At 34.9% G+C, this 17,265-nt stretch overlaps 1 protein-coding gene across 3 annotated transcripts in view; it reads right to left on the reverse strand.

The window, feature by feature from the left end:
• Positions 1–571: 571 nt before the first annotated feature.
• SEMA3E (semaphorin 3E) overlaps positions 572–17,265 on the reverse strand; it is a 344,413-nt gene continuing 327,719 nt past the window's right edge. For 2 of the 3 annotated variants that reach the window (XM_072653225.1, XM_072653226.1), the window contains exon 17: positions 1,757–8,013. In XM_072653225.1, coding sequence (XP_072509326.1) covers positions 7,561–8,013 — 453 coding nt within the window. In that variant the 3' untranslated portion in view covers positions 1,757–7,560. Of the gene's footprint in view, positions 709–1,756; positions 8,014–17,265 lie in introns of those variants that run through there. The other variant, XR_011976936.1, reaches the window with a different exon arrangement.

Here is a 17,265-nt window from a genome sequence, read left to right on the forward strand (position 1 = left end):
AGGTTCTTTGTTCCTTCCCCCTCTACTCAACACGTATAAGAACTCTATAAAAAAAATCACCAAGTTTTACTGGGTTTGGATGACCGATTCCATCTTTAAATCTGCTCCAGCAGACTCCAACCTCTCTCAGAGTCCTCTATGCCAAGTATGTTTCCTCAATAAAGCTGGCTTACATTACTGTCTTATTATGTGCTTCCTGTATCTTGGTAATGGACCTTAGTTTCCAAACCTCACTAGCCCTATATTAAGATAATATTTTAAGGAAAAAGTCATACATGTATTAGACCATTATATTCTACTCCCAAATTAAAAAAGTAAACTTTATATCTGACTACAAAAAAAATTTAGCATCATGGATAAAATCATCATAGGGACTGACCAATGCCATGGATAGCATCATGTAAGATATTCTTGATTTTGTTGACGTAATTGAGGGAGAAAAATCTCCTCTGGAGTTTGAGTTATCCAGAAAATTAGCTGTAAAATTCCCCATTAATACTTTTTGCAACATGAATACATTCATTCTATCAATATCTTTTCTTGAGTTGTTTATTCTAACTGGGGGAAGGGGGAGCACTCATTATCTTATGCTTAATATTTTCTTCTGTCATACTTGACAGGGCTGAATATTTACCTAAGTTGCTCTTTTTGATGAATTCACTAAGTGCTCCTCTAGAGGCATTGCCTTCCAAACTTCTGGAAGTAAACCTGAAAGTAAAAAGCAAAAATCTCCTTATTCTAAAATATCGATACCAAAAGGTCTTTACAAACCAGAAATCTTTGGGCTACACTATTCCCACAGGGTGCTTCGGCCAATTTCCCTTTTAAAATAATTTAATATTTAAAACAAACTTGGGAAGTAAATGTTATTATTATCCTCATTTTACAGTTGGGGAAACTGAGGCAAATAGAGGTCAAGTAATTTGTCCAGGATCATGCAGTTAGTAAGTATCTCAGGCCAAATTTGAATGGAGATTCTCCTGATTCCAGACCCAGTGCTCCATTAACACTATACCACCTAGCTGAGTGGCCTTTGAGTCAAGAAGATTACCTTCAGTCTCTGCCTCTGCCATATATCAGCTATGTAACTATGGAGAAATTCTATTATTTAACTCCTTTGTGTCCCAGTCAACTCTTCAAACCTTTAAGTTAATAGAGAGTTGTCATTCTTCAACAGGAGTGAGAGTATCCATATCAGTTGTCTACCAGTGAGATAACAGAGAGAGACCAAAAATAGAGTTTAATTTGAAAACAGTATTCCCTAAGGACAATTTCATTTAACACAAAAAAACTTGTGTTAAATGAATACACGTTCTCTCTGTGACCTTTGTAAAATTATTTTTAAAAGGCCATTTCAGGCCTTATACATATTGATGTATATAAACAAGACTGAGAGGAATTAAAAAATACATGACTAGGTTACCATTTGTCTGCAAGCTCATTTTCATCATCTCTTATCTGGATGATGCAGCTTTTAAAAGCATCTGTAACTGCTGGGCCAAGAGTCATGATGTGGCATAAATAACTCCAGCTTCATCGCTCCAAGGTAGAGTGAGGAGATTAATGGATTTTTTTCCAAGGGAAGTTACTTCACGATTTTTCTTGGAAGGAAAATTGATTTCTCTCCTAACATCTTGAAAGAAAATTAGCTCCAGTCTAGTATCACATGTTGATATTCAGTCCACAGGTTACACTAAAAGTGAGTTTGATTGGCAATATGAAGACCTTTTCACATATTAAATTTGCACATGACAAGTCAGGGTTCAGCAAACATTTATTTCTTTTTTCATCTAATGTGAGCTAAATTAAAACATAACACTTCAATGCTATGGACAAAGTATGTAGAATCTAATGGTAGATCTATGTCATATTTATTCTATGAAATGACTCACATTAGCAATCTCTGCATCTTGTCACCAGATGGTATTAAACCTCATGGCTTTTCTTAATCAGGAAAAATAAATAGTAGGGCACATGCTGTTACAGATCCAGTCAAGCAAATAAAAAATGCTATACAGAATAAAATATACCAGTGAAGTAATCTGTCATATAACTAGGCCACTTGAAGCACAAATATAAGAATCCAAGTCATGATGTAAATAAAAATATCAACCTATGCACTCAAGGGAAAAAACAAAGCAAAACAAAACATTTTAAATAATACTACAACAAAGTGTCAGTGTGGAAAGTCTGTTATTCATTGCTGACTCAAATGAAACAGCTGTTGACCTGAAAAATGAAATACTAATTATTTAGAAAAATAACACAACATGGTACCCCATTGTAGGAAAGAGGAAAAAAAACTGAATTCTTATTGCTATCTTAATTATAGCATTTTTCTTCTGGGAAATGTTAGTAACTGAGAACAATTAAGTTCATGTTTTCTGATTTATTTACCATGCCACATACAGAGCTGAGACAATTTAATTCATTTTTTTCAGACGACAACTGTGTTCTTGTATTTGTTCCATGCCTAACACTGATACTCAAAACAAGTTATTGGGTTGTTGTGGGGTTTTTTTTTTTAATAGATTTTTACAAATGTGCATAATCACCATCAAGATTTACAAACCCACACACTAATACCACAAATATTGAACACTCAGAAGTTATAATCTTGGACTTTTAACTGAAATTAAAAATAGAAAAATCTTGTATTATATAATATGTAAATATACACAGATGCTAATGTGTGTATATATATGTAATTCTTACAAAAGAGTCAATAAAGAAGATTCATTTTAAAATGAATTTATTAATACCCAGACCTATATATTGTATAATCCTATTTCCCCAAAGTAGGAAGCATTTATCAGTAATCTACCAGATAGCCACTTAAAAACAGAAAAAAAGAGGAATTCCTGTAATTGGAAAACTAGAGGTAGGAGAGAGTATGTAGTCTAATCCTCATGTTTTCCAGGTAAAAGAATTAAAACCAAGCAAATTAAATGATTCTCCTAAGGTCATAAAAGAAGTTAGTGGCAGGGCTAAGACAACGAGGTCTCCAGGTCAGTGTTCATTCTATAACACTGAGGAGCCAAGTAACAATGCTGACTGTCCTCTGAGATGTTTTTTTTTTCCTTCTTGCCAAGCTAATGATGGAGGATGACCTTATTTTCTTGGAGTTTTGTGTAGACACTCATTCTGCTCTTATATTCTACCCAGCCATCCTCTGCCATCCTCTACCTAGAAGATACACAGCCCAAGTATAGAGAGGAGTCATACAAATGTCTGGCTTTCTGTCCTAAAAAGGCTATGATTAAGCTGGCTTTATAGTAACTCTTTCTCAGCAGTTGCTCTGGCTGGCTATGTCTGTGGAGCACAGTCTTCCTTTCCTTCCAAACCTATATCCAGGGAAACTATGGGAGAGAGGGATCTTATCTGCTCCAGACCTATGGTGTTAGGCATTCCTCTAAGCACAAGAAGAGAATTGATCTGAAGTCATTTCTACTTTTCCTAGCTTGAACATTTCACAGATGATTTTCTGAACTGTCAGTTCAGAAAACATTGACCTACTCTTATATTTGTGATCCTAAAAGATGAATGACAGGAAAACAGATTTATTTTGTATGACACACATATGCTTATTGTCTCTTAGAGAATCATCATCCAAGGACTTCTTTACTTTTCCTTTTTTTCTTTTGCTTTATTTAGCCATCTGTTCCTACATTTCCCAATTACTACACACTACCCATTTGCAAATACTAGAACATACATTCTACAGGAGCCCACCAATATAGTTATGGGGGTTTTACTTGGGTTATTAGCATGCTACTTTCCATAAGGTTTTTTAAGATGGCCAATCTATTCTCTAATGTTGTTTGGATAGTCAATCTATTTCAATATGTTTTTGGAGGAACTATACAATATTGAGAAAAAGTTTTCTATTTACATGGATTTATAAATATCCTCCTTTAGAGGGACAACATAGGATGGTAGATTAAGACATGATGTTACAGCCAGGTAGATCTTGATGTAAATCTTCCCTCTGACACATAATGTGGAGCAATGGATAAATCTCTTAACCTCTGTGTCCTAGCTAGACAACTTTCTGAGACTTTAAGAGATGGTGTTGACCTGAACTGTTAGGGGAGTTTTCCCTCTGGGGCATATATTACATCTGTGAAACTAAAGTAAACTTGTCACTGTCACTCTAACTCTGCAGTTGAGGCCTCAGATTTCCTCTTCCAGTTGTTTCCTGTTTGCGTTCTTATCATTAATATGTCTACTTATGTTATATTATTCTGAATATATTTTATGATTTTATATTAAAATTATTTTCTGATTGATTCACATTTTTTTCTTTAGCTGCCAGTTTAAATATTCTTAACATTGACTATTTTCTTTCTTTCTTTTTTTCTTCTGGTTCTGACTACAAAAAAGGTGAGATTTGGCATTTATAAAGAAATTAATGAATAAAAGTGTTTAATAAGTATTTAACACTAGACACTGTACTAATCACTGGGGATATGAATACAAAAATGAAATAGTCGCTGTCCTCAGGGAGCTTCCATTCTACTGAGGGGATGGAAACAGCATATATTGGGGGGGGGTCATCTAGAAAAAGAGTGTATGAGGAATTACCAATTGATGCATAGGGCATTCTACTAAGATACTCTTTCTTAATAACAGTGATAAAACTGATTTGGTTTTTGAGCCCAGAGTTATGGGTGAAAAGGAGAGGAACATAAATGCAAGAATGCAGGACACCTATCAGGATAGCTAGAAAGCACAGCTGGAAGAGATATGAAGCATAGTCTGGTCCAAGGATCTGGGGCCAACTATATAAAAGGGGCTAGTTGTGTTTGCATCTCATTCATTTACCGATCAAGAGAGCTCTGTGGAAGGAAGGAGTTCCAAAATGGAATATATTAATTCCCTCAGGTCCTAGGGGCATTTATCTGGTAAATTTGATGACTATATTTCAGCATTTTAAAAATATCTACTTTGGAGCTTATCTAGATAATGAACCAGCTTACTGCAACCATCAATATTCGATGTGATGTCTTTATAACTGTTAGCACCCCAACCTCAAACACAGAACCATGTATTTTTCTCAATATTCTCACTATGATTACATAAGAATGGTAATAGTTCAAAATGACATTGTTAGGAGACTTATAAGCAAAGGTCTCGAGAACTGATGATACATACTTAGGAAATTGAAATAACAAAAAACTAGTTTTGTGATTTTCCTCATTAATTTGTATCAATATGAGAAATATCTACTTTCTTTTTCGATTTTTTTTGAAAGAATATTCTTTTGAACTGATTTGTCCTTTCCTATATTTTATAGTTTCATCACAAGGGTGCTGAAAATAGCACCTTCACTGAACTCCCGCTAATTTGAGTGCTTTACTCTATTTTTTTCCAGTTGGGCAGCTTTTTTTTTTTTAAACTTCCCTTTTCCCTCTCTCTCTGTGAGAGAGTCTGGTTTTTCGTAATTTCTAAATTGTAGAGTGCTTTCAGTTGCATCCTAGTGGGCAGCAATGACCCCCAGTGGATTCTTGGGCAAATAACAAGCTTAATTTTGGAAAGGTTTTCATTTACATCAGGTCCATCAGGGAAAAGACACACTAGCATCGATATTAACAATAATATGGCTAACTGTGTGTTTTATTTTAACTACAGACTGCAATTTAAACTACTATGAATATTTAACTACCACTGGCAATCTGTAATTCAACTTCTCTAGCATGTCAACTCTACTTGAGGAGTAATACAAGATGGTGGGGGGGAGGGGGTTTATTGTTTTTGTATGTGACTTTGTATGTTACAGAATCTAGGATTCTGGTGAGGAACTTCCCTTTACCAATGCAAATCACTATCTCTTCTGCAATTTAGTCTTAGAAGTTGTTTGGGGCACAGAGAAATTAAAGGATTTATTTGCCTATGAGCTCACAGTCATGATATATTTGGGGCAGGACTCAAACTCAGGTCTTCTTGTATTCCAGCCCAACTTCCTTTCCACCACACCTTTGTGATTGTATGAGATGGGTTTTAGGCAAAATTAAAATAAAAAAAAAGTCATGATGTTTCTTTTTCAGTGTTTCGACTTTTTGCTTTATCACTGCTGACTTGTTTTATATTTTATTTAAAATATTTTCATTAATTACCTCAGAATAAATTTGTACAATTTAGAATAGAGGATGCTCCAAGAAAAAATACAAGATTATAAAATGCAAAAGGCAGAAGGAAAAGGTACAGAAAGCAAAGTGAATATTACCAAAAATCAAAGCTTCTGGTGTGTTTTATGAGAGAAAAATAAAAATGTCCTAAAAGTAATTTTTTCTCTATCTCTTTATAGCACATTTATTCAGCTGTAAAGTAATATAATGATTTTCTTTATAAAATAAGTTTGTATGTTTCTGAAATGACTTTTTTTTAAAATTAGAAGTTTTAAGAGTGTAAATTTAGTAAGTTTTCATTTGTGCATACCTTTTGTCTTTTCTTATTTAGTGGACAAGTAAAATATTTTTGAATGAAGTATCCATGCATGAAACTATGAGATAGGGTCTTATAAAAGTTTGCTTTGAATTGATTAGTTTTGATGACAAATGTAATGTACATCAACTGAGCAAACTTTCCTTAGGCAGTTATAGTCCAAAGATTTCTGCAGGGAAAAAAAAATTCATACACACACACACATAAATATACACTTGTATACACACAGAAACACACACATACATACATATGAACAAACATATATATACACATATGCATGTATAGATACACATGGACACACATATGCTACTTCAAGCATATGCTATTTTTCTGTTTTTGTTTTTTTGTTTTTTTATCTTATATATAAATCTTCCAGCTGTTAAAGCAAATATTTGTTCCAACTCATAGTCCAACTTAACTGTTTTGCTTCAATATCTAACAGGGAAATTCTATTAGCCTCATTCTTTCCACACCTGAGTGTAACTGGAAGGGAAAATATCAGCTGTAATAACAGAAATATGAAGCTGGTCCCATAAATGTTTTATAAAGGGGAGTACCCCTAGGGCTGAATACATTTCTCTTCTCATTTACAAAAATCACAGTGGTCCCCAGAGCAAACTCATGGGTTAGACTATCACAAAAAAAATTACCAACTGTCCACATGAAAAAATGAATATCTCTTGATCATTTGCAGTTATAAAGTCAAAGCAAAAGCCTGAAAAAAGCAGAGGGATTAACTACGTTGTCTTCCCATCTCCTGCCTCCTAGTTATGAATTTCTTTCTATTTCCTTAAATATTCTAATAATACACAAGGAGCAAAGAGTGGTTGGCATGAATAATCAGTCAAACAATTACAAAGATTGCAACAAGGTAACTTTTTGATATAGTTGAAAACCATGTAAGCAATAAAATGACATTTAGAAACAACTAGTTAGTTGTATATGACCTCTAACCAGTCAAAAGGAATTAAGATAATTTACCATAATACAGTTTTTTCAGTCACTTCTTCCTTATAGTACTTATTTCCACTGTGACAAAGAAATCAGATCTAGTCTTTTAAATCTCAGGAGTCCAAATAAAAACTTTTCAAAAAGTCAGCCGATGGTTTCACCCCATCAGAAGTCCAGCGCGTGCCTGGGGAGGCGATAGTGCTCAGATTTGGCCCGAAGCTTCTTTTCCTGTGGGGTGGAATACTTCCATTTGGAGGGGGACATTTTAAGCTTTTTCCTCTTCTTATCAGTGCACCACACTTTTTCGCAGTACTCTTCCACTCGCTGGAAGTTGCTATAGCCAATCAATTGCAAGAACTCTTTGTACCATGGCTTTGACCCTTGTGGGATGCTGCTATGGACAGGGCAAGGCATTTTGTGGGCAACCTCTTCCTCATAGTCTTTGTTAAACATCTCTTCTACCCGCTCCTCTTCTACCACTTCCAAGGTGATTTTGCGGACTGTATGAACAAAACTGTGCTCCACTGTCTGACAAAAATAGGTTCCTGCATCCATTTTGTGCAGTCTTAGGAAAAGTAAACCAAGGTCCATTTTGACAACTCTGTCATCTGTCTTCACCTAAAAGATTGAACAAGTAAATAGTATCATCAAGGAAAACAAGTTTGAAAAAAAGTCACCACTGTAACCTTTTAAAGTATATCACTTAAGGATTCCCCTTTTTATACTGCTTTATGTAATACTGCGTGATATATACACACATGTGCATATCACACAGATGCACTGAGTGATTAAACTACCTTGAAATTCTTTATCATCCTCCAGTTATCTGTGGTTTCTCCAAACCTCTTCCGTATCTCTATTGAAAACTGGAAAGACTATGAGTAGTGGTTGATAACAGACTATATAATTTGTATTCTGGAAAGCAACCTAGTTATTATTAGAGAGGCTGACTATCTCTAGATCACATGCCTTATTTTTAAAACCACAATGTTTCCTGAAGACTACTACAGTGCAGAGGAGTAGCTAGGTGGTGCAGTGGATTGAGTGCCAGTACTACAGTCAGGAAGATTCATCTGCCTGAGTTCAATTTGGGATTTAGATATTTGTTAGCTGAGTGATCCTGAGTAAGTCACTTAACCCTGTTGACTTCAGTTTCCTCATCTATAAAATGAGCTGGAGAAGGAAATGGCAAACCACTCCAGGATACTCGTTAAGGAAACCCCAATTGGGGTCACAAAGACTCAGACATGACGAAAAAGATCAAACAACAACAACATTAAAGTATAGAGGATGTTATAATCTCTATGTGTTCAGGGAGCATCTATTCAAATGAAAATGCAGATCATGGAAGCATGGAAAAAGAATATAGTTGCATTCTTAGTTCACGTAACTTCAACTCATACCATTTGACATCAGTAGTGCAACTGTCACCATCAGAGAACAAACATTCTGAACTTCACATTTTCTATCTCCCTAAATTATTCTCACTAATCATCTACGTGAAAGGCATGTGTTTTAATAATCAACACTGGTGTACCTACAAACATCATCAAATCTGTTTTTATTGCGAAGACTCCTTTCTATAGAGGAACCCAAATATGACCTATTTCACCCATTTTAATCCTGAGATTTTAATCTCTAAGCAAATGTGTTGAATAAAACAACAAATACAGCATTATTATTATATAATATATTATTATTATTATCTTTACTTTGAGGAGATTATCCTTTTTTTCTTGATTTCCCCCTATATTTCTTATAGAAATTTTAGTGTGCACAAATTCAATATTTGTATTTTTTCTTGTTTTATGTCTTTTCCCCTCAGTGACGGTAAATGCAACACAACAGTTTAGCTCTAACACTATAGTTTCCAATATATCTTGTAAAGTATTAGAAGTGACACTAAAGTAGACAAATTTGTCAGAACATGATGGGCTAGAACAAGGGCACCCAAAAGAAGCCTGGGACTAGGGTGGTATAAGTTTTGAGATGCTGAAGAACTGGTTCTCAATCTATCTGAAAAAGGATAGGGCACCTCATATCTGAAAATCACAGCTATGATTGCTACTCAAATCAAAAAAGCAACCAAGAAAATGGCACTAGCCATGCCCCCGTAAGCTTCCTTTACCAACTAAGAAACTACATGAAAAGTGAGGGCCTTCTTTATGAAGGAATGAAACAGAAGTAGTTTTTATAAAAAGAAAATTCTACATCAGATAAAATCTTTTTACAGTAATAATTAACAGAAGTGGGGAGGAGACTACAAGAACAACCTGGGCTTAATTGTTGTCCATTAAACACACACATGCCCAACATTAACAACAACAAATAAAGATACTTCTGATGTTACTGTTTTCAGTGGATATTGTTTTGATTTCATTGAGCCCTGAAAACCCTGAAGAACCTTCTAATGAGGATGGTGACTAGGAATAAAATTTCACTGTATAAGGTGAAAAAATTCATTCTAGCAATGTAGGTCAACACTTCCTCTGCGAATTACAGTATATTTTAAAAATTTCCCAATTATATGTAAAGATAATTTTTAACATTCAATTTAAAAACTTTTTAAGTTCCCCATTCTCACCCTGCCTCCCTCCTTATGCCCCTCTCTGAGAGTAATTTAATATAGGTTACATATATGTGATCTCACAAAACATATTTCCATATTAGTTTTGTTGTGAAAGACACAGACCAAAAAAGAAGGAAAAAAACCACAAAAAAATAAAGTGAAAAATAGCATGCTTCAACATGCATTCAGATTCTCTCAGTCCTTTCTTTAGACATGGATAGCATTTTTAGCAAGAATTCTTTGGGATTGTCTTTGATCATTGTATTGCTAAGAATAGCTAAGTAAGTCTCAGTTGATCGTTGTACAACTTTGCTGTTATTTTGTACAATGTCATTTTGGTTCTTCTTGTTTCACTTTCTATGAGTTTGTGTAAGTAGTTCCAGATTTTTCCGAAATCATCTTGTTCTTCATTTCTTATAGCACAATATAGTATTCTATTACAATCATATACCACAGTTTGTTCATCCATTCCCTAATTGATGGGCATTCCCTCAATTTCCACCACAAAAAGAGCTGCTATAAATATTTTTGTACAAATAGGGTCCTTTTTTTTCTCTTTTAAAAAAATATAGATTTATTTGGATACAGATCTAGTAGTGATATTGACAGATGAAAGGGTATGCACATGCTTATAGTGCTTTGGGCATAGTTTCAAATTACCCTGCAGAATTGTTGAATCAGCCACAGCTCCACTAACAATGCATTAGGGTTCCAATTTTCTCACATCTGATGTTTATCATTTTCCTTTTCTGTCATATTAGCCAATCTAATAGGTGTGAGTTGTTTTAATTTGTATTTCTCTAGTCAAAAGTGATTTAGACCATTTTTTTCATATGACTATAGATAGCTTTGATTTCTTCATCTGAAAACTGCCTGTTCATATCCTGTGACCATGCATCAATTGGGAAATGACTTATAGTCTTGTAACTTTGACTCAGTTTTCTACATATCTGAGAAATGAGGTTTTTAATCAGAGACATTTGCTGTAAAAATTGTGTCCTAGCTTTCTGCTTTCCTTCTCATCTTGGTTGCACTGGTTTGGTGTATGCAAAAACTTTTTTAAATTTTGCAGTTTATAAGGTGTTGCCTAAAATACTAGCCAGTGAAGTCACCTGCCCAGGGTCGCACACTTAGTAAGTCTCAGAAGAGGAATCTGAGTCATTGTAGTCTCAAGACCATTTCTTTATATATTATGCCACCCTAAGTCCTGAAAGTGTAGTTCACCATAGTTATTCAAATAAGGAAAAATCAGGGAAAAATGGAACTTGGTAGATGAAGAATGTCTTTTTATGAGGACTAAAAAGTAGTCTGAGTTCTTTCTGAGGCATTGTTGTAGATGGAAGCTAGCCAGGGTACTGAGAGTATTTCAACAGAACACGAAATACATTTATGTTGATGACAGCAATAATCCCAAGTATACTTTGACCTCTGTCCCCTGAGCACTTATTATATAGTCTGTGGGTACATACATGGTTGTTGGGTTCGAGTAAATATTGTGACTTGTTTTCTAGTACCCCTTTACCCCTCTCCCAACCACATGTAGCAGTGAAGAAAAGGCAATGATTATAGCCATAAGATATCTGTCAAATACAGATTTATTTTAATTATGGGCACCTCTGATCACCAGCTGATCTTGCCTTTGGGATTCCTTTCCCAAAGCAGAGTGTCTTTGTGGGTACCAACAAACCTAACAGTATGATTGCTGAAATGGAAAGGGTGTCGTAATGAGGATAACGAAGTACCAGACATAGCTTGAAAGAAAATGTATGTATTCCTAGTTCATATAATCCCAGACTTATTTTTCTTTTACCTCTCTACCACTGACCTTATGGAAATGAGTCTATATTCTCCACCTGCTACAATAGCATTATATAAATAAGCCAGAGAGAAATAATATACACTTAGTATGAACACAACAGCACAAATTGTTTTGTACAATCCAGGTTGGGAGAGGGATCATGGCTTTCTCAATCCTTTGTCTCTCTTTCGGTTGTTCCATTTAAGTTGCAAGACTAGAAATAGAACTGTTTTATCTCCTTCTGGAGCAGCATATAATGTCATATAATAAATCACTTTGAAAATTAAGTGTATCTCTTATGAACCATGAATGCCTAAAGAAAATGACATGGTAATTGGTATTTCAAGTCTATACGTGATTTACTCTTTCCACTTCAGTTAACGTGGGTAACTCCAGCAATTCATGGTTACACAATTGTTTTCATATTGTCTGTATTACTGTGGTTTTTCAAAACCTGGATGCCAGATTTCTTTGGGAAAGAAGTTAATATAATACATAAAACATAATTTTTACATTATTTCTACCAAGTGTGCCTATATTCACTCTTCATAAGCACATTTTTTGTTTACTAGAAAATGTCTTCAACATTCTAGGATACCAAAAATCAATTCAGTATGCTTGCATTGTCAAAGAGACAAACTTCAACAACAGAACAAAGAATTCTGCACATCTGGCTGCCTTGCTCCTCAGGAGGACAGAGCGATATCCATACGCTGCAAACAACTAGGCCAGCATTTTTCATAGGAAAGGGGCAGACAAGGCCCTAAACCATGACATAGAAAAGCAATGAAATTATGTGGGAAGAAAAAAAATCACCAATTTACACTTAAACATGATGTTCTCAATCAGAAGTGTACATTTACATGAATGCCATATGTATTTAAGGGAAATCAAACAACAATCTTTTATCAAATACTTAACATGTGGCAGGCATTGTATGAAAGATTGAAGGCACAAGGGGAGAAAAAGCAAAAACAGTCCTTGGCCCCAAGAAGTTTACATTCGAATAGAGGAGAAAATATGAATATAAATAGCTACAGCAAGATATAAACAAACTAGACAGAAGGAAATCTTAGAGGGGACATCAGTATTCACTGAGGCAGGGGCTTGGGTATGGGTAGCACAGAACCATAGAAGACATTCTACAGAAGATTCCCATTTGAGCTGAAGGAAGTCAAAGGTGAGGAGGGAGAGCTTTCCAGGTGTGCCATTGGGAGGTGGGGGCAGCCAGTGAATAGGCATAGGGATATTCAATATGGTGCCACGTGATGGACAAATAAGCCTTATGGCTGGTGGTAAAGTATGTGGAGGGGAGTAGTAGCACATGAGAAGACGAGAAAATTCATGTTGCAAAGATTCTTAAAATTCAAAGAGTTTTATCTCAGAGGTAAATGGGAACCACTCAAGGTTGAGGGGAGTAGTGTGAGATGATAGGTTGGAAGGGTAAGGGTGGTGATATGATCAGACCAGCTTTTAAGAAAATCACATTGGCACTTGTGTGGAAGATGAATTGGAATGGGGAAAGAACTGAAGCAAGGAGATGAATTAGAAGTCTATTGAAATAGTATAGGTAAAAAGACATGAAAGGAAGGTAGATGTGAGAATGAAAGGACGGTGAGACATCTATCTATCTAATATGTTTAAAGATCTGTATATCTCTCCCTATATAGATTTATCTACCAAAATTTATGTATCTCTGCATGTGTAAATATTTCCATATGCATGTATCTATCTAATTCTAGTCAGCTATGTTCATATACACATAACAGATATATATTCATATTACGTGGAAGTAGAAAGATTTGGCAACTGTTTGGTTACATCAGGTGAGTGAGAGTGAGGAAATTGAAAATGACATTAAGATTAAAATCTTAGGTGACTGAAAAGACAGTGGTATCTTTAGAAGTAACAGGAAATTGTGGAATAAGGATAGGTTTTGGAGAAAAAGATAATTTCTATTTGGGGTACGTTGAGCTTGAGATGCTTACGGAACATTCAGTTGGAAATGTCTAAGAGAAAGTTGGTGATGTAAGATTGGAGCTCAGGAGAGAGACTAGGGCTAGATAAATAGATGTGGAAATGAACGTTGAGATGGCAAACTCATAGGGGTTGAAATCATGAATGACTATAAAGAAGAAAATCATTAAGTGAGAGACTATAAAGAAGAAAAAGAAGTTGAAAACTTAGGGGACATTACAGATATAGGGCATGACATAGATAAAGATCTTGCAAAAAAAAAAAACTAAGGAATGATCTGAAAGTTTCAAAGAGAAGGAAGTGGGAAAACTGACAGAAGATCACTTCTAATCTCATCACCATGCTAAATTAGACTTGGATACTTTCCTACCTCCCTGACCCTCCTCTCTCTTCTGAATGAAGGGATGAAAGGGTGCAGGCATTTAATTCCACCAAAAGCCCACTTTGTAGCTCTGCTTGGTTTCAAATCCATGGCATGAGATGTCTCATTCACCATGCCCTCTACTATTCTTTTTGTATCTTCCCTCATCTCCTCTATCTCCACCTCCTAGCTTATTATTTATTTTTTTGTGATATCTTCCCCTTCTAGATTATAAGCTCCTTAAGTGCAGGAACTGTCTTTTTCTTGATCACTAGCATTTAGTAGTGTATGGCACAGAGTAGATGCTTAATGAATATTTATTGAATTGAAATGAATTGACATTTAATAAATGCTTTGTGTAGTACACTTAATAAATAAAGTGAAATACCATATTATCATATCAAATTTGAGACAAAGATGAAAAGAACTGGCTTCCATGTCCATTTTTTATTCACATTTCTATTTCTATGACTTCACAGTTGTCTCCATGCCTTGTTTTTTTTTTATCTGTAAAATGGGAATGAATTCTTATAGCTAGAAAGGAAGGTAAATGAGTATGAGCAAATGGCACTTGGTAAAAAGGGCAATTGGGGGCATGAGAACATGCAATGATACTGATCAAAGCTACACACGCAAACTCTGAACATCCATAACTGGAGTTGTAAACAGTCGTTTCTCGTTTAGTAAAGATCGGTGTTTTTGTTCTGGAAAGAGCTTGAAAGAAGTTGAAAAGTTCAAAACTGTGAAGCAGATGTTTCGAATGATTCTAGGAGTTCACATGCTGTACTTAATGTTATGAAAACACAACAAAGAAAAAAAAAGAATACAAGAACAAAAGCTTCTGATTTCAATCCATGGACACAAGGAGACAGAAAGCCATGGCTGTCATTTGATCCTTTAAGCGCCCTGTTGAGCTCGGTATTGGTGGAAGTCTTTGAACAGTGAGTCATAGAAAATGAGAGGGTAAGACCAAAGATAGGATTTCACTTCTCTGAATTCCCCTAGTGCAATATGGACACATATACCTTTCATGTGTTTGATAAAATTAAGTTTTCCATGATGATTTTTTAAATAAGGGAAGCTATCTAAATAAAGCATGGTATCTATGGTGAATTTTCCACTGACACTTGCCACAAACTAAGGGTTAATGCTATCAACACTAAGTTGCATGGAAGGAGGCATGGACACTTTAACTTCTTCTCTTACCAGCCATAAACTGACAATCGTCAACTAAGCTGCCTATCACTACTCTTGATGTCCAAAAGGGACAGAACGTGATAATTTTTGTCAGAAAACACATGAGAAAATAGGGAGCAGTGAAACACATTTGTGACTCATAGTACAGAACATTGTTCTTTTCCTTTAAATAATATTCAACACATCATTTTAAAAATTGTATTTTATTTTGCATGTGATTAGTCCTAAGTAGACACTGATTGAAACCTTGATAGACCCGTTAAATGTTTTAATAAATTGTTGTTGCCCCCAAATCAATCAGCTGGTGGTAAACGTTCTCTTAATTATCCTTTCTATATATCCCTAGATTTGTCTTTGGCAGACACATGCACAGTTTGTTTCTGAGCCCATGCTGGAAGCCTCTTCATGATGCTAGGGATAGCCTTTGAAAATATAAAGTTACCTTTAAATAGCAATGAGGCACCACAGGATAATTTCTATGTTGCCACTATAGTCAGTTAGGTGGCACAGTGATTAGAGAATGGGATTGAAATTAGGAAGACTCATCTTCAGCCTCAAACACTTGCTACCTGTTTGACCCTGGACAAGTCTTAATTTAACCCTGTTTGCCTCAGTTTCTCATGTGTAAAATGAGCTAGAGAAGTAAATGGCAAACCACTCCAGTATCTTTGCCAAGAAAACCTTAAAGGGGGACAAGAGGAGTAAGACACAACCTAAACAACTCAACAATGTTACCTATATGTCTAATATTAATTATTTTGAATAATACATTCACATATTTTCTCCTAATAACATCCAAGTATAAGTAGGGTGAAAAGGATCCAGGACTGAGGAACTCTCAACTAAATCTGCAATATTTAGTCATATTAAATGTTGTTCCTTCTACTCTTCGTATAATCCTGGTACAAATATGGAAAACAAACAACAATATCCTGAGGTTCCCCCAAAGGACACCCCATTTCAATGGGTAACTTAACAAGGATGTCTTAGACCTAGAATCAGGCTTTCAAGCTCCCTGAGAAATTTATTCTGATTTGATGAATGAAATATCACCGAGTGACAAATTTTAATACAATGAACTTCAAATGGGCATGGGAAAATCTCTTTTCTATCATCATTATATTAAAACTTGTTGGCAGCTGGAGCTTAGAAATATTTTTATTATATGGAGACTTCCATTATGGAGGAACTCATTTAATGGAATTTTGGCTCTTTAAAATATGGGAAGTTAATAGTACTTATTTCTAGGACAAGAGTATCAAAATTGATTCATAGATGTCTGCATGAGAAATGTCTCTTTAAAAACTCACATTTGTGATTCCCTGCTTTTGAACATGTAGTATTATTAAGCAATATTTTGAAAGATTGCCTAAATAAAACATATTTCAACTTTATCCTTTCCTTATTTGGCATATTAGATGGAAAGCACATTCTTTAAGCCAATAATGGATTTTGAATTTGAAGGAAAAAAATGGAGATTTAATTTTCAAATTTCTCCAATTTAACAAAATATAATGTTTAGATATTAAAGAGTTATAAAAAAGCTCATTATATATAGACAGCAAAAGGAGAAACAGCATGGGAAGTGTTCGGATAAGGTTAGCTAACCCTTGAGTATTTACCAAAAAAAATTGTGACTACTTCAGAAGGCAAGAGGTGATCAGTAAGGCCTCAAAGAAGTTCACCTAGACAAGTAATTCCATAAAAGTCTCCATTTCCTTTTTTTTAATAAACATGGTAAATGGTAGATCATGGGAACATTATCAATGTAGTATGCTAAAATTTCAGCAAAGCATTTTACAAAGTTTCTCAAGTTCTCCTTATGGACAAGAGAAATCTATAAAGCTACATTATCATATAGAGGAAAAGATCATTATAAGTAAATAAAGGACAACAAAGCTAACTTTAAATTGCTTTGAGATACCTAGCGTGCAGAACATAGATGATGCTAATTTACTTGGTTGCTGT

Source organism: Notamacropus eugenii, chromosome 3 (genome assembly GCF_028372415.1).
Source record: "Notamacropus eugenii isolate mMacEug1 chromosome 3, mMacEug1.pri_v2, whole genome shotgun sequence".
In the NCBI taxonomy this organism is placed as follows: domain Eukaryota; kingdom Metazoa; phylum Chordata; class Mammalia; order Diprotodontia; family Macropodidae; genus Notamacropus; species Notamacropus eugenii.